The sequence below is a fragment of the Aythya ferina genome (assembly GCF_964211825.1).
Source record: "Aythya ferina genome assembly, chromosome: 6".
NCBI lineage: Eukaryota > Metazoa > Chordata > Aves > Anseriformes > Anatidae > Aythya > Aythya ferina.
In genome coordinates this window covers 6,768,857-6,791,766 of record NC_140303.1, presented here as the reverse complement: position 1 = coordinate 6,791,766, position 22,910 = coordinate 6,768,857, and the positions used below count along the sequence as shown (strand labels likewise).

The following is a 22,910-nucleotide window of genomic DNA, read 5'->3' as shown; positions in this document are numbered from 1 at the left end:
CCCATTGTTTTTATTCCAACTAGATTTTTTCTCTCATGTAATTTAGTGTTTTCATTGTAATGTATTATCTTGGATGTCCGGTCAGGAAGTTCATTTCTGAGATAATAACTGGATCTTAAAATATCACTGGGAAGACTTATTGACCTTTCCTATTAGTTCGAATTCCAAGTTACGGTTTTAAAATGAAGGAGGCTTTAGGGGGCAACATGTAAAGAACTCTTTATGCCGAGTACTGATTTCTGATTAAAATACCCAGAAAGAAAGGATGATATTTTAGGAACACTTGTTAATAGGTTGATTGAACTATTTTGCTTTCTTCTTTTAGTTGGAAGGGATTAGATGGGCAATGGAATAGACAGGTACTGCTCAGCTGCATTGGTACTTCCAGACTGGCATTTTTAGCATTTAGCTATATGCAACATTACAAGTATTCCTTTTTGTTGTTGTTGTTGATAAATTCGCTAGTTTAAGGGTAATGTTAATGATAGTCAGAACTATCATTCCTGAAAGGTTATGGTAACACAAGAAAAACCTCCTCCAGATTTTTGAAGGTAAACACAGGCAATGTATATGTGGTACACTTACTGTGTGTTAACATATAATTGCATACTCTTAGCTCATCTAAACCTATAGAAGGTACAGTAGGTCAGGGGTCTAGTGCTCTTCTTCTATTTCTCCCAACTAGTTTATAGCAGACAATGTTCTGCTTAGGAAAGTTGATACATCCCTTTCTGGTTTGGAAAAATCATGCTAAACGAAAGCCTGGGGAATCCACCCCCTCTAAACATTATATATATGTCCTTGGAAATATGTCAAATTTCATAAACACATTTCAGATCACACATCCCTGGAAGACATTAGACTTAGGAAAATGAGACCATTAAATATCCTTTTCATTATTTTCCATATTTGTTTTTGATTTGAGACCAAGTCTACACAGACTGCATTTTTAAAGGAGGAGGGGGAGTTGGAAACCTCTCTTGCTTTATTACAGGGAGAAAAGGCAGAGGTAGAAGGGTGTTGTCTCTGGCACTGATGTTATTGGTGATGTCTCAGAGTCATTACATTTGCTCCCTTCTTTGTGTTGCAGGTTACAAACTGGTCTTATTTCCTCTTCCAGCTTCTGCCAAAATTTTGAGGATTGAAATAGGCAGGCAAAGTGTCACTTGCAGAGTCACACTTGATGCCAGCTTTACACAGCAGCTAAGTGTTAGCTTTAATTAATGCTACTGAAGAGAAAGAAATGAATTAATTACTATTATTTTATCAGCCTGGCTGATAAAGCAAGCTGACATGGATCTACTAGTTATTGTCCCGATTATGTGCTAATGTTGTTCATTCCTTGTTTAGATCAGAAATGTGCAGAAAATCGGACATACCTAGCTTTGCAAATGGGAAAGCTTGCTGTAGATCAGTAACAGCAGTGATACAGACAGTCACCTAGCATTTTGGATCAAAAGCCATCTCTTCAGAGTTGAAAGGTTCAGCCTACCAGTAGGGGGAAACAACAAGAAAGTGTGCTTCCCCAGGCTAGCCAATGGCCTGAAAGCTACATTGCTCGATGCTCTTATGGCAGGTTAGCAGTTTGGAGAAAAGCACAAGGCACAGCTGCTGTAACAGTTGCATGTTTTAATTTGTCACTTAGAAGTAATGAGTCCTCAAAACCCACAGAACTGGAAATTAGCGCAATTGTCATGTCCATTAATACTCCAGAGTGTGTTATGCTTTAGTCATGCTTAAGCAACAAGGCAAAAGATCTCAGCTGAGAAAAGGAAAGCTATTGGTAATAGGAAATACATGTTGTTATACATTGTTGGGTTTGAAGTAACTAGATTAGATTCCCAGTTCACCGCAGAAATTGGATGTGATAGAACAAAATTCAATTCAATTGTTGGCAATGCCCAGAAACTAAAGCTCAAACTTGAAAAGGACAGAATAAAATCCTTTCTAATTCAACACAAAAACCTGAGGTAGCTTGATAAATTGTACTTGTACAACCTTAAAGTGGCTTAGGGTTCAGTACCTATCACCTACCTGTACGCTTACAGTTTAAGACTTTCTGGGTTTGATTTTTGGCAGTCAGGTAAATAACCTTTAACCCAAGGTGGAACAAAAAGGAAGTTATTTTAGTGTCATCGTTTTACCTTGAAGTAGCTGCTACAATACTTTACCAACTTGTCCCTCCTTCAATACATCCATGAAGTCTTGTGCACATGGAGATCTGGGCATGGATGTGATTCCTTCTTCAGGGGTAATGCACAAAGAGAGCTATTGTGTCCCTGTTCCTCTGGAAGAGGCTGTTGAGGGAGGTGTAGATGGGTGCAGAAGAGTGTGCTCCAGCCCCAGCCCTCCACATGCTACTCATCTCCAGACAGGCAGGGACCCAAGGGACCGGTCCCAGAGAGAAGATTGTCTGGGGCCATGCTGCTCATGGTGATGTTCTCTCAGTTACAGACTGCATGGTGACTCACTGCAGTTCTCTCCCAGGACCAATCTGTTAACAGACAGTGCTCTGGCTTAGTAACTGTTGTGGGATGGCTACTCCTGTATGGAGTTTCTTTCTTCCATTGAATCTTTTGATGCACAGGGGTTGTGAAGCTTTGCTTTCTGTCCTCTCTGTGGTTTCTCTGACAAGAGGTGCTTTGTGCCTGCAAAATCTAGAAGGAATCCCCACAGAATTTTCCGAGCCTTCTCCATTTAGCCCAGTCCAGACACTTTGCATTTCAGGCAAATAAGAGTCCCATGCATAACTGTTGGGACAGTGTCATTAATATTTCTCACATTGCTTGACGCTGCATAATAGCTTCAAAGATTAACCCTTACTTTACTCCTGGTTGTGGCTACTGGACTGATATTCACAGACATTAAAAAATAGAGTATTTGTAACACCTTACAGGAGTCAGAAAGTCTCTTCTGTAAGTATAATAGAGAGGTGTGCTTATTCTGTCTTGAATGCCAGAAGGGTGCAAGGAGGAATGAGTTCCATTGCTGGCAATAACCAATACATCTTTTACACAAAGGCACAGAACATTGTACATCACATTTATACTTTTAGACAACCATTTCTCTTTCCCATCTTGTAGTGCATAGCAAAGGTTCTCCCCATTTTGCTTGAGAAAAGCTGCCCTAGTTCCAACCGCTATTTATTTATTTCCACTTCAGACCCAATATCCTCATCTCTGAGTGTGCAAAGTTGAAGTCTCTGCCTGCTTCTTGTCAAAATTACAATGGAAAACATGATATAACCCCCTCCAACAACAATCGTTTGTTGGCTTTAGTTTGGATAAACTTCAACTCTGGGACTTCTGGCTTTGTTTAGTGAAAGGACAGCAGAAGAGATTCCTTTCAGATTAACTAAGAGTGCTTCCATTTTCCCTCATTTACGTCAACCCCTTCATTTAAACATGAACTATCAGGATGAGAATGGAAGCGGTACCTCATTTAACAATGTCTGCACAGTTTTCTCTTTCTTGGAATCACACAAATAGTCCATGAAGAGATGGCTGTCAGGGAAGAGAAAGCATGCACAGGACATTGAACAGGAAGAACGTGAAGATAACTAGAAGATGCATGGTTTAAAGTTGAATGTGTTGTGTTATTTTGGAAGCCCAGGGCTTCTCTAACAGTTAAAGGGGGGTGACATTTGTAAATTTAAGACTAGCTGACTTTGTACAAGAATGGCCTGCAGCATAAGCCAGAGGAACACAAAGCTATCCATAGCCAAAGGAGACCAATCCCTGTCTGCTGCTGCTTTTCTCTCTCAGTTAACGTGCATCCCACCCCACAGGGTGGCACAGGCAACTCTGCTCTTCTGCCAGGACAGCCAAAGGTCTGCTTCCATGTGGAAAACTTCTGTGGGCTGCTATGGTGGCTTCAGGGTCTGTGTTAGTCCCAGCCTCAGCACTGCGAAGGGCAGTGGAACCCAGGAACAACCCAAGCATGGTTGCAGCAGTAGATATCAAAGGATGATCTGTGTCTGGAAACTACTTCCCACAGCAATTCAACACTGGCAGTTCTTGGAAAATTTCTGGACATAATTATTTCCCACTGAAATTCATGCCCAGTGCCCAGGCATCAGCAGGCCATCTGCTGTAAACCTCTATTTTCCCTCTCTTCTTTCCCATCCCCTTTCTGCTTCTGCTTCTTTTTCTCTCTCTTTTCCTTCTCTCCATTTTCTTTTAGGAAAAGAAGCAAGAGCAAAGTTGCAGCTCCTTTTTCAAACAGACACGAGAGAAACAATTGCTCGCTTGGATACAGCTAATGGAAAATATGGGCAGCATCACTCATTATTCCTTTGATGTTCAGGATAATAGCCACACTGAGCATCAAAGGAGAATGAATTTCATCCCCCATGTTTTTCTTCAGTTATAAGCAGTGAAAATAGCCTTCATATTATCTTGGAAAACACTTCTGCGTTCACGAGAGGCTCTTTTAAAAATTTATATTTTTTTCTGGGCTTGGCTTTAAATCTGCTGTATGTTGCTAGCTCGTTTCCCTGCAGAGCAGTAGTCATTCTGTGCCAGTTGTTTAAGAGAGGAATGTTCTAGTGAAAGCAAACAATAGGCTGTGTGGTGGGAATTGCAAATCTTTGAAAAGAGTAATTGAAATCTGCTCAGATAGTTGCAAGATTTTTTTGTGTAATGTTCTGAGCCTGTTGGTGGCTTTGCAGTTGGCAGGGTGGTCCTCTCATTAGAGCACTTTTTTTTTTTTTTTTTTTTTTTTTTTTTTTTGCATAGACAGAATAGCATAAATATGGAGGGAAAAAAATAGAAAAAAAAAAAAAAAAAAAAAGAGGAGATTAAATCCAACCAATTCTTTTGCTGCTAGAGTAGCTGCAAGGAGAAATAGTGGCATAAACTTCTTTCAGTGAAAAGGAGGAAAAAAAAAAAAAAGAGGACAGAGCCTCTTCATTTATCAGGTTTCCTCTGGCTTAAGCTCTTTCACTCATACCTTTTAAGGACTCCAACAGATTAACTGGTGCATCTGGCTGTGTCTGCTCAGGATGTTACAGCCCTCCTCTGCTCTGGGGAGCTGCCTCTCCTCGCTCCATGCCAGCTGGCACTGCGGCTGCGTGGGGCTGGGCGAGCAGGATGTGTGCGAGGGGCCAGGCAGGCACCGTAGTAAGCGATACTGCTCAACTCCTGTAAGAACAAAAGTCAGCTCTGGCCTTGCAGGTGCTTTGCTATGCCTAAAGTGTGGCCTTCACCTGACAAGGGCTCTAGTTTGGAAGATGCTTAGGCCTTTAGAAAATAGGCGGTGAAGTTGGAAGTGTCTTCAGTACCCTGAGAAAACCCTTGCAATACTGGCTGTAGTAGCCTTAGCAAGTTGACAATAAGAACATCGTGCTCAGTGTACAAATAGCCAATTAATGTCCTCTATGAGAATCAAATACTGCCATCTGTATCCAGCAAACTGTCCAGAATGGCTGTGAGGTGAATTGGTACAAATTGGAATGAGGAGTGAATGAATACAAATCCTTTTGCAGATGAAACTAGGCTAATGATGTTCTAGGCATTCAGAAATGCCTGCTGCATTTTGTTTTTCCCCTGACCTTGTGAATTGCAAATACTTTTAATTTATTGTCAAAGACATGATTCTTGTCTGTGGACTATATGCCAGAGTTCTTTAATCCATCACTGGAATATGAAATACAAGAACCAAAGCCTTCATTTACTTCCAAATTCTGAAATTACAGGGAAATCAATAAAACTGTACAGGGAGTTATGTGAGTGTAGAATTTGACCCCCTGCTGTTTTACTCATCTCTGATGCAAATCCACTACGGCCACAGAGCTATAAGAGGGCTGACTTTGCCCAAACTATCTGAAAATATAAATGTTATTACCATATGTAATACACTGTACTATAACATTTCCCATCTGTTCCAGTCTCAGGAGAGAAGTATTGAATCAAGCTGGTCTCTTCCAAGGAAAAGCAGAGAAATGGCATTGCATAAAGTCATTAGCCCTCTCACTGAGCTAAGGGGGAAGAGAAGATCATGGGCAGCTTAAAACTTTAATTATCTGGAAAAAAAAAAAAAAAAAAAAAGTTGTTTTAATTGCAAACTTAGGCAACGAAAAGGAAAACCTGGTTGCACAGCCTGGACAACTTGCTCATACACAATAACTTTCCCAGATTTTCTTTATTCTTCCCAGAGCAGGCCTATGGCAAGAATGGTGCAAAGAATCCTTCAGCATTATAAACGATCTTTGATCCTGGTCAAAAACAGAAATGCAGAAGAGAATGTCTTGTGTCTTGGAGATACACCTTCACCTTGGGTGATTTTTATCTCTCTGATAGAATGGTGGATTTTGGTAATTTTTTCCACTTACTTAATCCTAGTAGTATTGAACATGAAGCTATTGCTCTCTTTTAGAAAAATGCTAGGCCAATTTTTGATGAGATTAAATTGAGATTAGCTTGACACTTGAACTCTGACCATACAAGCATTCATTGACTGCCCAAAGAGTGGGCAGGATGCATGTTTAAAGAAACCAATAAATCCATAAATTCACATCAGACCTTGAATTTATGTGAGCTTCCATCTGATTGCAGACTTAGACATGGGTCTTTGTGCCATTTGGCATCCTTCGCTCTAAAGACAAGGAGCACATCAAAACAAATTACTGCAGAGCAGTGAGAATTTATACCAGCACTGCAACTGAATGTCCACAGGTAAACTGACTGCAGCCTGCTGCTTATTTTTAGAGTGACACCAAATGGCACAAAAGGTGATGTGCAAAAAACATTTTAATATAAGAACAGAGAGGATGGAAAAACCTCATAGGAGTTTTACCAGTAATGGTAAGAATGACTGAGAAATTATGCAATGGCCCTCCCAAAGACTCTGACTGCACTGAATTAAGATGAAATTTTTACTTGCTGCGTGCCGTCCTCTAAAGCAAACAGTTCATCTTGTCAAAATGCTCGGTAAAAGCCCAGTAAAATCAAGGGAGTTTCTGATCAGATGCTGATTACCCTTGATCAGGAATGAATGATACATATTGCAGATTATAGCAAAACAAGTCTACCTCTACTTAAAATACAGGTTAAAATGTAATTGGTTGAGTTGACTTTGGAAAGGAAATCCAAGAATAGCATCCCAATACAAATGGTCATTCAGGAATATATTTCTCTGTTACAAAAAACAACAACAACAACAACAAAAAAAAACCATGCATGTAGGCCATGAAGTTGTCAAGAAATAGCTAACAACAGAATTGTTTCTTGTGGCTATTGAGTGGTTTTCCCAAAACAACTCTTACCGATCCAGAAACAGGAAAGAAACGATTCTCAGGACAACCTTAAGAAAGAAAATTATTGACTGAACAACACAAACTAAACCAATTTGTTTTCCTGTTAAGAGCTTTGAAACAAGAAATCTGTTCTGCCATTGTCCTCCCTGCCATCCTGCAGCTGAAGGCATTGGGACTGTTGAGCAACAGTGTCCCTGATGGGATGTTGCTTGTGTCTGTTTCAAAGCAAGGCGTCCGTGGCAGGGTGACCTTTAGCAGTTGCATGGAGAACATCATTCAAGGATGTCACCACGTGAGACCGAATAGAGAAACATAAATGTTGAACACAGGGCACTGTGACGGTCCCAGTCCCTTCAGATCACATCACCTTCAAGAAGAGCAGCAGCCTTCAGAAGATAAGGGAGAAAAGTTGGAGCCCTTAACATCAATCAAACTCTGAAATATTAGGAAAGAGCTATAACCTGTGAGGAAAATAAAGGCATTTTGAGTTTTACTTGGTCACATATTATGCCCATAAGGATATTGTTTGCCAAGTGTTTCACAAATTTCTAAATGCCACAGAAAGGTTGCAGCATTTGGAGCTTACAAAGAATGACGGACACAAGCAGTGATTTGCTTAAAACACAAATACTTTTTTGTACATGTGCAGGCCTGTTTGTTTGTTTGTTTGTTTTTCCCCTGTTTTGTTATGTGACAGACTAGGTGGGTCTCAGAGCAGGGACAGTCTGGCTACATGGCATAATGGACCTTTGCTTGAGAATCCAGCCTTCTCTATACATCGCCAGTGAAACAGAGAGAGTTTCCTTTCTTCAACACCTCTGACGTAAAAGTACAGCATTATGGTTTACCAGCATTATTTTATGCTGCTTTCTCTTCCTTGCTCTGCAGCTGAATAAAGAGGAAAAGGGCTGGGAGTGGAGTAGTGGCACTGTCCAAATGCCAGCTTTTTTGGCAGATGATCATCCCTAGAAGCTTTGCTTTCAGTTTAAAATTCTTATCTGCTGTGAAACTTTGGAAATCTGGGAACCATTCAGTTGCACTCCCATCCTATTGCACCCAGTAACAGCTCTTTCTCCTGCAGGCAATGGAGAAGTAAAGAATTTTTAAGACGACACCTCTCTGATTTTTCACAGGCTGCAGTTGGTGTTTTGTCAATGGAGGTTTCATCCATGAGGCTTCCATTCACCCACACAGGCAGTACAAAATTCACCAGCTGTTTTAGGACAATTCCAGATGAGAAAAAGTCTGCAGGCTCAGCAGTTTAAAAAACATGTAATTAACCTACTGTTTTTCTTATATTTCTGCCTGAACTACTTCAAGCTTTTCGAGTACTCAGCACTTACCTTGCTGGAGTCCACATGGGCAGAGCAGGCCTGTCTGGCTCAGCAAGCCGATTAGTTGATGAGGAGAGTCCATTTGTTTCCATTAGTGATCACACCATGGAATGAGCATGTTTGATTTTGTTATAAACACCACCTTAATACCAGACAGCAAGGCCAAACCACTTGCTTTGAGGTAGACACTGGCATTAATTTTCTGCTCAGTAAATGGAAAGCAGGGTTGCTTCAGGAGCTGGGATGGATTCCTCGGGCTCCTTCAGCATAGGGGAGAACAGGGCATTTCCACTGAAAATGAACTTTGTCCTTGTAAATTGGCCTCTTGATGAATAACATATAAAGTCTTGCTGGAATATACAATAAATAGATGCATTTAGCCTAGAAGAAATGCAAAGATACTTTCTGAAGTAGTCATACAGTAAAGCAAATAACCCAAACCAGGTCAGCATAAGAAAGCATAAGCTTTGTACAATTAAAAGTCCCTCCCTGTCTCCAGCAGGCTTTGGATCCAGTCAAATTTAAGGGTAAGGACTCTTTCATTTCAGCCCATTAGGCTTGACTAGATCCAAGGTAAATAAATGCAAAACTTTTGCCTGACTGGTGGTGGTGGTGGTCACCAGATTCGTAGAGACCAAAGCTCCTCAGCTCTGCTGGCATTTGGGCTCTGCGAGTTTGCCACTAACGCAATAGCTGGTCATCTGCTTCGTCCAAAGTGGAAAAGCCTGTGTTTTTGGAGGACACTGTTAGGAGATTTTTTTCTGTTTGCCGCATAAATGTGGTCAAGTCATGATCACAGCACTTCCACAGGTACAAAGCCAAACGCGAGTAGAAAGCAGGTCAGCTTCTCAGGTCATAGCACTTGCTAACAGATTTCCCTGTGTCAATGCTTATGTAATGTATGACATCTGTCATCCTCCAGGCCTAAAATGACCGTATTTGCTTCCTCCTCTACCTATCTGGGCTCCTTAATGTTCCACTCTTAATGTTCACTCTCCTTCAAGACAGAATGATGATTTTCCTTTCAGCTCTGCCTGAGTTGCCTGCTTCCATATACAACTGATAATCTGCTCATAAAATGGTAAATAACTCAGAACCAGCATATCACAAAGACTGTTACCATTTTTTTCTCCTCCTTTTTTTAGGCTTGCCCAGAGAAATACCACTCACAGCAAAATGCAGAAATATTTTAAAATGTGAATGCTCAGTAAAAGGCATAAAAGCCAAGTTATTCAGGCTTTCAGATACTCTATAAAATTAATGACTTTTAAAATTTATCATAGATTGACACAGCTCCCAACAAGCCATCACAATAATTGTCAGAGAAACAAAGCTTTCCAGAGCTGCTGCATTCAGGGCTTTCAGGAGCAGAATAAGATTTTGCATTGCCTTAGGCCAACACTATTCATTTCTAATATATTTTTTAAATCTTGGCTAATATATATGTTCAGGAATCCATCAGAAAAGCTGGTTAAGGCAAGTATGCGACTGTTTTACCACAAGTCTAGGAGCAGGCAAGTCAGCTTTTTTATGGCCTTATGCTTCCTATATGTTGCTTGCCAGTGCTTTAGCACAAATCAGCTTTCCAAAGCATTTCAGAGCTAACATTTAATGTTTATGAGCAATGCAAAATGCATTATGTCATAACATGCTGACACATGGATCTACATCTGAGCACAGAGGGGGTGTCTTGAATGGACTAAGTCTTCCCAGATGCAAGTTTCCTTTGGAAATCTGTTTAATACTTTCATTCTGCCAAAGGCCACAACGATTTTCATTGCAACTCTCCTAGCTTATTTCTTAATTCATTTAATAATGTCCAGAAAGTTAGAAGCAAATATGAATGTCATTACATCCAGATGGTTTCAAGCTTTATTTCTTCTTTCTTCCTGTTAAATGATGCCATCTACTGCAGAAAAACTGAATGGCAACCTTGTAAGAACAGAAATCTGCTTTCTTTCTTTTTTTTTTTCCTGTACTTGAGTCATTTAAGTGTACATTACATGTACACATAATAACAGGATTACATTCTTCTAGATCTGAGTAATGGCATTTTTATTTAATAATTCTATGCAAAACTGTGTTTTGCCCTAAGCTAAACAAAACTGGTCTCTTCCCTTGCTCATGATGTTTGTAAATGAGAAGGACATTTTACCCTGTGGAGGTGGAAAGTGTGTAAGTTGAGGTGATGCTGAGTACATTGCTGTAGAGCAGATTCGTGCCCAGCCATGCTTTCAGGAGCACGTCCATCTACCTACTTTTTTATGGACAGCAAGCTCTAGTCTTCCTAGTAGCTTTGAATTTATTCTACTGCATGCAATATAATGCCTTCTGGGTCTTCTTGTATACAGTGAGCCACTCACTCATACACTGAGCTATTCAGCTTCTGGCACTTCTAATTCAGGTTGATTGGTTGGTTGGTTTGTTTTTTTTTTTTTTATGAGTCATTAGATCACACACACACACATACAAAAAAAAAAAAAAAAGAAAGAAAAAAAAAAGATTTCATTTGTAATGCTGCTCTTGTTTTCTTGTTTTGTAAAGTACTTTTCAGCCTTCTTGTTTATTGGGAAGCATTTCTAATTTGTCTTGTCAAGTTTGGTGGTTTTTTTATTTGTTTGTTTTCAACACAGTGAATTATTGGTTTCTTCGAGGAGGAAAATGTTTCTTAGAGAGACAGTCAGCTATTAATCAAGCAGAAAATCAGTTTATTTACCTGAGACACTGACGTGATTATGCAGGATGAGAGCTGGGAAACCGAGCAACTATTTAGAAACTAAATCTAGCCTGAGAGACTAATGATGGATGTCTGGATCCTACTCTGAAATAAATATTACACTCCTTATCAGATATAGTGGCTGTTAAATGTCGTCCTCTGAAGCAGCACCTGATGCTGTGACCCTATGTCCTGGAAATAAGACATTCTTCACCATCTCTCAGTCAGGAGGTCCTGGTGGGCTTCCCCATTGTCCTCCTGTTTGAGCCCAGTTAAAGTATGAGTATGATGACATGAACTTCATGGGTGACACGGAGGGAAAAGTCAGGTCAATAGTGACAAGGAGATGCAGGGTCTGAAAAACTCATTTCAGTTGAGTGCAGGGCAGAAAAGTAAGTAGACTGTTCAGTTCTAAGACAAGAGGTTGAAGGGAAGATGGAAAGTAAAGTTATGTATTATGAGAAAGATAGACCTGAGCAGAGAAAATGGGGGGGGAAAGAAAGAAAAGAAGCATGAGAAGAGAAAGAACATGACCAAAAAAGACAGAAAGAAAAGGAAAGAATATAAACAGAAAATTAGGCCAATGTGCCAATGTGGTAGTGGAAAAGAGAATTAACAGAGGTGAAAGATACTACATGGGAGAAAAGAAAATAGGGCTGCATAACCAACAGTAATAAGCTGCAGTATAGATTTGGACTCAGTCTTGTACTACATAATTAGGACCATTACAACAATTTGATGGTATTCAGAGTTTTCAGTCCAGAGCCAGCAGTAATTTTAATGTCAGAACTCTAAATTACATGTTTTGGTATATTTTTGTTTTTCTTTTTGAAGAATGATGTGTAGTAGGCAACTTTTCCTTAAGGATTAACTTTTCTCTTAAGGACTGTGTAGGTACACAGCTATTTCTCTATCACTGTGTGTTTGCAAACAAATTTTGAATTATTCATGGGGAAAAAAAATCTTATGTCATTAATGAAGGCATTCACTTATATTTGCAGTCTGAGACTAATATTTCTACAAAATTTACAAGGAACTTTGTTGATTATCTAACTTTGTTGTGTTATTTGTATATTACTTTATTAAATGGCTGAATTCTGGATCTGGTTTCTTAAAGAATACACAAACCTAAAGTTTAATGTTCAAATCTGTTTTCCATTACTCTCCTCAAATTCATTATCTACAACAAATTTGATCAGTGGAATAGCTGCTGGAAGGAATTCACATAGCTATGGATATTACAGATGAACAACTTTCTGAAAATAGAGACTTACAGCATTTGAGCAGTCCAGATGACAAATTTATGGCAAACCATTTGGGCAATTAATGCAAACATTCTTTTAGATCTATTGCATATGTCAGCTTTCAAAAACCATTTTGAAAACACTTGATGCTCTCTATTAATGCAAGATGCTAGCAGCAAGAGCTCATGCTGGACAAACCACTTATTCTGCATCCATGTGCAAGTGCACATGTTGGCACTTGGGTGCCAATGGTACACTCATTTGAGAGATTTGGCACACTTGCTTTTTATCTGCATCAGAGGATTCAATTGCTAATTACACTCAGTCTGACACTGAAATTACTCTAGACAGAAGATTATCGCAGATTTAATTGGGCTTTGGATCAACTCCAGGAGGTTTCTATTGATGTCTATTCATAGATTCAGAGCAGACTCTGCAGTTAATGTAACATCCTCCCAGTGTCTGAAGAGAAGCATTTAGCCTTTTACTGTACACAGATAAATTATATTACAGTAGAAAACAAAACAGATTATCTGAAAGCTTTCATGTTAATCCTCTTTGATTTGTAAAATACATCTGTAATAATACTGAACTTTTTTTTTCTTTCTTTCCCATAGTCCTAGGAGGATGTACCCATCTTGGGCAGGTTTATGCTGACAGGGATGTTTGGAAACCAGAGCCGTGCCAAATCTGTGTGTGTGACTCCGGATCTGTTCTCTGTGATGACATCATCTGTGACGACCAGGAGTTAGACTGCCCCAATCCAGAGATCCCCTTTGGAGAGTGCTGTCCAGTTTGTCCACAAACAACACCACAGCCTACAAAAGTAAGTCCTCAATATAGTTACTTAGGTGTCACCTTCTTCTTGAGCTAGGCCAATCTCAACTGATTTTCTCTTAGATGGTTTTAAATACTTTTCTTTTAAATACAAAGCATGTCACTTTTTGACTCCAGGCAAATACTTAGAATGGGTACATTTTGCCAAAGCAAATAAAAAATACTGAACTTTCACTGAGTTTTATCTTTATTTTGGTAAAATTAAGAATATATCACTATGTCTGTATTCCAGCAGTGGATTGGTACCAGATCTGATAAAATACTTGTTAGCCCTTTGGACCATGCATCTGAAAGCATGAAGTCCTTCAACCCACTTTTCCATAGCCGACAGGCAAAGAGAAATAGAAACAAAGAGGTTAGAGGGCAATGGTTAGCTATTCATTTTTTCATTTTATGGCAAAACACAAGAATAATGCAAACAGCTTATTTGTCAACATCATGCTCATGGTAAATCCATGAAACTATTGCTAGCACAATTTTCACAGCATGCTGTGAGCTTGCATTTCTTATCATCTCAATTCTGTATCTTTGTATAGTAAATTTATTATTGCAGAGTTATTGTGTGACTTACTGCACTGTAAAGGAAAGTAAGTAGTATTAGCTAAAGCAGTTGCATCAACTTAACCTCATGAAAAAAAAATATTGTTAGTGCATGCCAAATCTACCTAAACTGCCTCAGTCCTTGAGCTAGCTATACTGAAATCTGCATTGTAGAAATACTCGAAGGTCATCTGAACATTTCATCCTTGTTCAAGATCCCTGAGATCTTAAAAAAAAAAAAAAAAAAAGTTGAAGTATATTGATTTCCACAGGCACGTTGACAGTTCTTAACCAGGCATTTAAATGGGACAGACTCCTGAGATTTTCATTGCTTCAAAGGTTGGGTTGTATTAAAAGAATTCTAATGAATGATCTGTCAGTAACTCAATATCCCAACTTCCATTATGAATAAGAAATACAGATCCCTATAGAGTGATCTTTGTGTTTGTGTATGGAAGAGAGGGGAGACTGTGTGTAAGAGAAAAATAAAAGGCTGAAAAGAGATGTGTAGACAGAAGAGGAAGGCAGAAGATGTACGATTACAGCTTTATAAATAATGTTTCTGTTTAAACGTGAAAAGTTGCATACAAATGTGTATCCTAGTGTTGGTTCCATTATTCTAGTGCACTTATACAGCTTTCAGAATTGCCTGAGCTGCTTCACTGAACAGTTTGTAGCTGCACAAATGAGTGGTCTATACAAGCATGATGGAGATTCAAGCACAGCTTCCTCTCTCCTTGAGTCTTGGAGCTGCTTTCTGTTCAGTTCCTGGAGTAAGGGGTTGTCATTTCAGGACTGAAATCCCCAGGCAGGTTCAAACCCTGTTTAATCAGTTCTGTGGTACCTTGTAACATAGGCCATGTGGACTATTTCCTTCAGTCTTCAATTTGCGAGAGTTTGGTCAGCCCAGTGGAAACTGTCCTGCTGACCTTGAGTAATGGACAGGAAACCACCACCTTGAAAAATCCAAGGTCGTTTCAGCTGAATATCCTTTGCTATCAGTAGCAGCTGAATTCAATTAAAAAAAAAAAAAAAAAAAAAAAAAAAAGTTCTAAAATGCCAATTGAGAATCTAGATTGTAACCTATAGATGAGTTGCTGATCGAAAAAATAAATTAATTGGGGGATCAGGTCTGAAAGAAAATTAAAGTTAACTATATTATCACATGTATTAATGTGCTTTTTAGTAGGCAAGGATGCAAATAATTCGTCCTTTACAGACTTTCACAGTGGACGTCTGTCCCTATCATACTAAGTGGCAAAGCTCTACTGACTTCATTAGCACCAGATTTTTGCCTCCGGTAGATGCACACACTTTATGGATGCACCATGAATGTGCAGATGAAAGACTGACTGGAAAAAAAAAAAAAAAAAAGAAAAAAAAAAAAAACAATGAATAAGAACAATTTTAATTTATTTGATAAAACTATATAAAGCTATATTTCAGTATTTAAATGTATTTTCCTCTTGTTTATTTTTTTCATATATATTCAGTTTTCAGTTTGACTTTATTTTCTTTCTTAATTTAATTGTTTTTTCCTTTTTTCTAGCCTCCAGTCCCTCAAGGCCCCAAGGGAGAACCTGTAAGTGCAGCTTTTTTTTCTTTTTTTCCCAAGAAAACTAAAAAAATCAAGAGCCAGTTCTTACAGTGCGATATATACCATTCAAGCTGCTGAGATACCCAGCTTTCCTAGATGTCAGCACTGTCTGCAGCAAGTCTGTGCAGTATTGTTATTTTGAAGTAATCTCTTTTAGCTTCAACGGAACTCTTAGTGATTTCAACTGGGGAAAAATAGACAGTGAGGAGAGTTTAGTCCAAACTGCATTACATGTTATTTTTGTCATTGTTTCTTCCCAGTAGAAGGAAAATCTACGGTCTCCACTTGCAGTATTACTTTCATATTCAGGAATTGAACTGTTTAATATTTCTGGTGTGCTTGATCAAATATTGGATGCAGTAAGGCTCCAGCAGCTAATAAAGGTTTCCTCATTTAAATTTGCCTACTGTCTGCATCTTTCCTGAATGATCAGGCATGTCCCTAATTATGGTTAATAGAGAAAGCTTCCCACCACCACAACCCCACAGACTTGGCGACAAACAGAAATGTTCGAGGCAAGCTTTGATGTCTGTATCTGCCGTGTTTGTATCTTTGCAGGGCCCTCCTGGTCCTCCAGGCAGAAGTGGTACCCCTGGAACCCCAGGACAGCCAGGGAGCCCCGGAGCTCCTGGTCCCCCCGGCATCTGCCAGTCATGTCCCAGCATCAATGGAGGTGTAAGTCATCATTATGTTCATCTTCTACTCGTTGCCCATGAGCAGTACTGTCCTGTGGACACCCACAAGCCTTGCTGTGAAGCAGCAGGCTGTGCTCTTGCGTTGGTGATAACTCCCAGAGATGACTAAAAAGTGGATGGGGAGGGAGAGAAGCTTGACTGTGTCTCAGCCTTTTCCAGTCCTCAACAAACCATCAGGAAGGTAAATTGACACAGTTGTGGCAAGCAATCTGCAATTGGAAAGCACCCACACTGAGGAGAAATTTTAGGCATAATACAGTCAATAGCAGCACTTTATTGACTTTAGAGAGCCATTATTTCACCAAGAAAGCTTGGGGTGAACTGGAAATAGGAGACATCCTGTTTCATGTGAATCACAGGATTGCCCTGATTGTTTTTGTTTTAAATAATACATAGGAGGGAGGGTTTCAAAGGCAGTAAAGAATTTATCCCTTGTACCTTCACACATATGTTGTTTTCAAAGGCATTTGTCTCTCATTTGTGCCTTTGAAAAACACAGCTGAGTAAGAGGTCAAGGTTTTGTTTCTCTGTAGTTTATTTGTTTTTCCATGAAATTTGGCTGAAGCACAGTTAAATCACAGTCTTATCTTATTTTTAAAACTTTTGGGCCAGATCTGATGAAAGACTTATATGACTCAGAAATAATCTGACCAGAAAGAACTGTGCTGGAGGAAGTGTATCCCCTCAAGCTTAATGACAAAGGATCTCTCTCACTTTCCTTTATTTTGCATGTTTAACAAAGAACATCCCCAGGCAACTAGACTGAAACTTGTGTCCCCTGCTTGCAGAGAAGTCCCATTTTGGTTGCTATTTGTTGTGTTCCCTCTTTATTTTTGGCCCACCAAATCTTGAATTCTCTCCTGAAGAGCTGGGCAGACACAGAAGGAAAGCTTCTGAGGTCTTATTGGGGTGGTGGTCAAAACCCCTGAGTCCCCTGTGCAACACCAGCATCACCAAGGTTAGCTGGCTAGTAAAGAGGAGACTTTAATATTGCAATTCCATCTTTAGATGCCTAAAATTCTGTCCAAGCCCCACTTTCGACACCTTCCAGACGTACAGAACATGATTTTTATGCACACGTGGCATTGGTAGCTATGCTTAGCACTGTAGTATAATTGAGGAAAATATTTTCTTCATCTTATTTTTTTCTGCATGGGGCAGTGTTCTTTTTTGCACTCCAAGTGGTTCATGCTGTATCATGGAAAAATTTAACTGCAGGTACTGTGCAGCTTGATTTTTAAGGTTGTTGATTCACAGTTAGCACTTAGACAAGTGGTCCCGTTGTCTCCCAAGCAATCGAGCAAGCCCAACCTTACGAGATGGAATGGCTTTAATGCAAAACTGTTAAAATGTTATGATAAAACAGTTACTTTTGAACACAGGCCACTGTTCATCTGTTCATAGTTTCCACATACTCTTCCCACTCACAGGTGAGCCAAAACACTGAGGAAAGACGTCTTCATTTTATTTAGTTCTGAAAGCAATCGTCAGGGAAGGACTGAGCTGCTGGGAGATGTGCTGTAGGTCAGCTAACCAGCCTCAGTGGACATCACAATAATATACCAAGATAACTACCACTTTTGGCTTGTCAGATGCAGATACAAGAAAGGCTGAACTAGTCTCCAACTCCAATGCTGTTGAATCCTGGCCTGATGGCTGATATCAATAGCACAGGATCCTTCTTGGGCCTGGACAGTGGAAGAGCTGGATCCAAGGTGGTTTGGGTTATCAGACAGAACTCTGCATGTATCTGCACTTCAACCACCTATGTGCACTAATGCCATATTGTTCAACTAAGTTCCCTATTATCTGCATAATAAAGTCAACTTCAAATAGAAGAATTACATAGAATCTCCTTGAAAAACTGATTGTAAAATTCAATGGTTGGGGCTTTTTTTAAGCAGTATTTTATGTAAGTGGGCATGTCAGAGAAGCTATCTGCTGTCACAAAGCCCCACGGGACATGTTTTCTCTAAATGCTTTTGACTGAACTTCCATTGGTTTCCAGACAAATTGTCAGAAGTGTTTAAACCAGGAACACAAAAGTTACTGGCTGGGCTTCTTTTATGGATGATAGTACTCAATGTATGCAAATGAGTTCTTTCTATTAATTTGCCATATAAATGTAAGAAAATACTTATTTGACTTGTAGCAAACATTTTTTCTCTTTTTTTTTTTTTTTTTTTTTTTTTTTTCTCTTTTTCTCTATTTCTTTTACAGAGTTTTTCTCCACAGTATGACTCCTATGATGTGAAGGCTGGCTCAGTTGGCATAGGTTACCCCCAGCCCATTGTAAGATGATAAAGCCTTTTATCTGTCCTCTTTTTTTTTTTTTTTTTTAAAGAACGAACTTTTTACTTGTAGATTATGCCTTGGATGTCTATGTATCCTGATTATAATTTAACAAATTATGTTTTAATTTAATTATTGCCTGCAAGTGGAATGTGGTGTAAGACAGCAGTATGCTTGGCAGCGTCATTCTAGAAAGTTACAATATATTATCTGTGGGTGCTTTGTTTTGGGGGTGTTTTCTTCTGTTGTTTTTTGTTGTTGTTGTTTTTGTTTTTCTCTCTTTTTCTTCCTTTTCATCTTTCTAATCTCTCTCTGATTCATTTTCTCATCCTGCCCAAGAGTTTACTTCTTTCTCCCTTCCATACCCTCCTCATTTATCTGTTTTGGTATCTACTACTGATAGCTTCCCCCAACCTCCACCACATTTTTACCCCTTCTACTGTCCCAAATCTTTATTCTTTCAACAGCATCCTGTCCTTACTCAGTGTGATTTTCCATACTTGTTCACATTTCCACAACTCAAATTTGCCTGATAACAAGTGAGAAAACCCCTGCTATAAGCTTCTTTTCATCCCAGGCATCAAAGCTTTCCACTTTTTCTTTTTTTATTATGATTTTTTTACCCACAGCTATTCAGACTGTGTACTAAGGATGCTGTATCTCCCTGCTATGCCTGGCCTAAGTTTTTCACAATTTTTCTAGTGAGCTAAAGCTTGGATGGCCTGAAAGAGTTATGCATGAGCTATGTTTACTATATAAATGAAATGGTAAAAGTATACCTCATGACTTTTCTTTTAGGCACTAGGATTTATAGATATTCACCACCGTTGACATGGATCGTTCTGCAGCAGTGATATCATACTGATATCTTTAAGTGTCTTTCTTGATTCAGGCAATCTGCTATGTGATGGATGTGATGAATTGCTATTATTTGAAATGGGCTGCTGCTTTGTTTAAATGTAATTGTGATTGCTAATCTTGTGCTGCATAGCAAGGTTTGGGTGCCATATATTGCAATATATCCAGGCATTCCCAAGCAAACGTATTGTTTTTCAGGGTTCCATCAGATCATCTTGTGAAATAAATCTTACTTAATCGTGGCAGCTGTTTGTTCTGAACTGTAGTTTGTTATTTTCTCACCTTTATATTCATCTGTTCGTTTCTACCTCATTCATTCACTAATGTGGTCATTCATCCATTTGTCTTATTCAGTCCTTTATTTTTGTATTTGTTTGTTCATTTATTTGTTTTCAGCTCCTTACAGTTTTTGCCCACAGCTTGTTGCATCATCTACATTTTGCTACTTGGTGTCTTAATATGGGGTGTGCTGAACCATGCTTGTTACCAGGGTTATCTCTCAGTTAACAAGCATGGTTACTCCTCTCTCTTTTGGCATTTTTCCCTGAGGTGTTTACTGCTTGTACTTTGATCACAATTAAATTAACAAATCAAGTCAATTACTAAACTAAATTAAATAATAATTTAATTGAGCATCCTAGAGTGTTTTCAACCAGAATTTTCTATATACTGTCACCTGTTTGTTTTATACTGCATCATGCAATACATGACTGCAAAGTAAGTAGCAGAGCAGTAACAGGCAGATGTGACTAAATTCTCTAGAGCTATGCAGCATTTAATGTTAACATTGCATAGATTCTTCCCATTAATTTTAATAAATATCCAAACTGAAATAAAATGGATGTATAATAAAATGAAAAATGTCATTGTAGCACTGACATTTTCCAATGGGTGATTACTGTGCCTCAGTCACACATCTCCATTCCTGTCTTTCCAGTGGCTTCCTACTGCATGTAGGCTGATTTTGTATTTTACATCTCCGTTTCTGTGTACTTTCTCATATAACCTTCACATGTTGGCTTTGACCCTTTCCCCCAGTGCACATACCCTAACTAAAAGCTGCTCATTTATCCACAGTCTGGAGACACTGGCAGTGAGCAAATGCCATTCCTAACAATGAGTTTATCCCTCCAGTGTGCACCCTGAAAAAGAATGACATCTCGTTTGTTTGTAGCCGTATGTCTGATGGATGGATTGCAATTGATGAGTTGATGATTCCAATCCATGCTGAATCCAGACTGGGTCTGTGCAAAATGGGTTGTAACTGAACAGAGAGGGGCTGCCTGTTGTATTCATGTACTGAAGGCAACCCTGTTTAATATATAGCTGTAATATTAATCTTGTATTACAAAAATAAGTTTTGTGTGTCATCTGTAATGCCTGACCTATTCTGACACCATATAACAATATCCCATGAAACAAACACTGTGCCATATTAAGGTACAGCTTGTATTTGCTGCACTGCAGCACACTGTTTCTCACATAATACCTATACTTCATCTTTTTGGCTGTATGAAATTCACAAAGAGTTAAATTTAGCAAAAGCATTTTTAAAGAACCACATACAGCTGCAATAAATCACTGTGCTAATTTTTAAAAATGTTTGCATCTCAAATGCATTTGTGGCTGTTGCTACTAAAAGTAGAAATATTAACACTTTCTCCCAAATTGAGAATTTCCTTAGTTTTTCATTTTACTTCATTTTTACCAATTAAATAATGAACAGTGCTGCTGATTTGTTACTCCATGGGTATATTGAGGTGTTATCCTCTGAGTCCTTTGGTTAGTCCAGGTATAATTTATGCCTTATGGATTTGCACTGTTAATGTTCAGAAAAGGGCTCATTGGCAAAAATGCTTGCTTTTCTGACAAGCAACAAAAATATGGCCTTAATTCAGTAAGTCACTGTTGCATCTGTTGGTGAATATTGCAGCTGCATTAAGCTTTGTAAATATATTACACTGATATAATGACTATTTTTGAATCTACAATATAGAGTGGCTTTCCAGGACCCCCTGGCCCCAGCGGCCCCCCTGGCCCACCTGGTCATGCAGGTCCCCCTGTAAGTAGAATTAATCTTTTCATAAACATCCAACTCTTCTATCTTAGCTTCTCCTTTTCTCTTTAATCAGTATTAGGTACATTTCCAGCCATTAAATCTAGATACTAAGCTGAATAATTTTATGGATAGATGTAATTTCTTATTAACGGGGCCCTACCATCTCTGCAGCATCAAGGCTCAATGGCTAAGGGCTATTCTCTGTGTTTATGCCTGGGGCTTACTGTGATTCTGTGGGGTGTCATCTAAAGTTGAATATTGCCCTTAAAATATACCACTGGCTATGAATCTCTGCTAATATTCCCAAATGTTTGTTCAGACAAAAATTTCACATGAGAAAAAGGAAACTGGAAATCCGAGTGCACACTCAGTAAACACACAAAGGATTTGGGGTTTTCAATGTATATCCCCTTATAGAGGAGTACATTTAGTTCTGTTTTCATATTCTGCTTGGTAACAAGATCATTACGAAATACAGTAGCACCGTGGCACAGTGCATGGAGTTATTCACATCTTAACTGCTTTTTGCTGCATTGTAGGGTTCTAATGGATACCAAGGTCCCCCCGGAGAACCAGGACAACCTGGCCCTTCTGTACGTATGTTATATATCATTATATATGTCAAAGGCATGCTCCTACTAGCATGAATCTCTGTGTCATCACTGGAGTGGATTGAAATCTGGCGGTTCATCCTGCCTGTTTACTGTTGTCTATGTCAATAGTACAAATATTTTATGGCACTTAATGCATTTTTAATTTGAAAGAGACTTAATATCTATTATTATATTTAATATTCATTATGTTTCTTCAGGGACCTCCAGGCCCTGCGGGCATGATAGGCCCAGCTGGTCCACCAGGAAAAGATGTAAGTTCACTATTATTTAAATTATTTATAGATTTAAAAATAAGAAAAACAAATTTCATTAAATGTTAAGTTAGCAGAGCACATTGATACCATTGCATTTAAGAATTTCTAATGTCTCCCAATTTCTCAGATAAACAACATGACTCTAAGAAACTGGATTTGGCTTACGTCAGGTATAAGTGTCTATTGCAAAAAAGTTTCAATTTTAGCAGGATATTCCACTAACACAATTAGGAAAAAATAAATAAACAAATCAGACAGTAATGGTGGTTGCCTGCTCCCTTTAAGACTTGCTTTGAGAGTTGAGGTTCTTAAAACCGTCTTTTGACTCACAGCTGGAAATCCTGGACATGTATAGTACAGGGAGAGACAATCAGCTGATGTTTTTGTCCATTTTGACTGTTTTACCATGAAAAATATTTTTTTTCTGTGTTGATACCATTTCTAAAATGTTGGCTTGAAATATATTAGTTGCTAATCAAAATCTTGATTGAAAAAAAAAAAAAAGTGAGTTGATAACTTCTGGCAATGGTTTTCAGAAGGCAGTCATAGTGTGTACCTTCACCCTTGTGTAATTTTCCTTGCTGTCTTCAGTGGAAGTTTCACCTCCTTATTCCA

At 38.8% G+C, this 22,910-nt stretch overlaps 1 protein-coding gene across 1 annotated transcript in view; it reads left to right on the top strand.

The window, feature by feature from the left end:
- The window catches only part of COL3A1 (collagen type III alpha 1 chain), a 50,709-nt gene that overhangs the window by 3,135 nt on the left and 24,664 nt on the right, over positions 1–22,910 (top strand). The window contains exons 2-8 of the mRNA XM_084523710.1: positions 13,167–13,375; positions 15,476–15,508; positions 16,082–16,198; positions 18,439–18,510; positions 21,365–21,430; positions 21,967–22,020; positions 22,239–22,292. Of these exons, the coding sequence (XP_084379836.1) occupies positions 13,167–13,375; positions 15,476–15,508; positions 16,082–16,198; positions 18,439–18,510; positions 21,365–21,430; positions 21,967–22,020; positions 22,239–22,292 (605 nt within the window). The remainder of the gene's footprint in view (positions 1–13,166; positions 13,376–15,475; positions 15,509–16,081; positions 16,199–18,438; positions 18,511–21,364; positions 21,431–21,966; positions 22,021–22,238; positions 22,293–22,910) is intronic.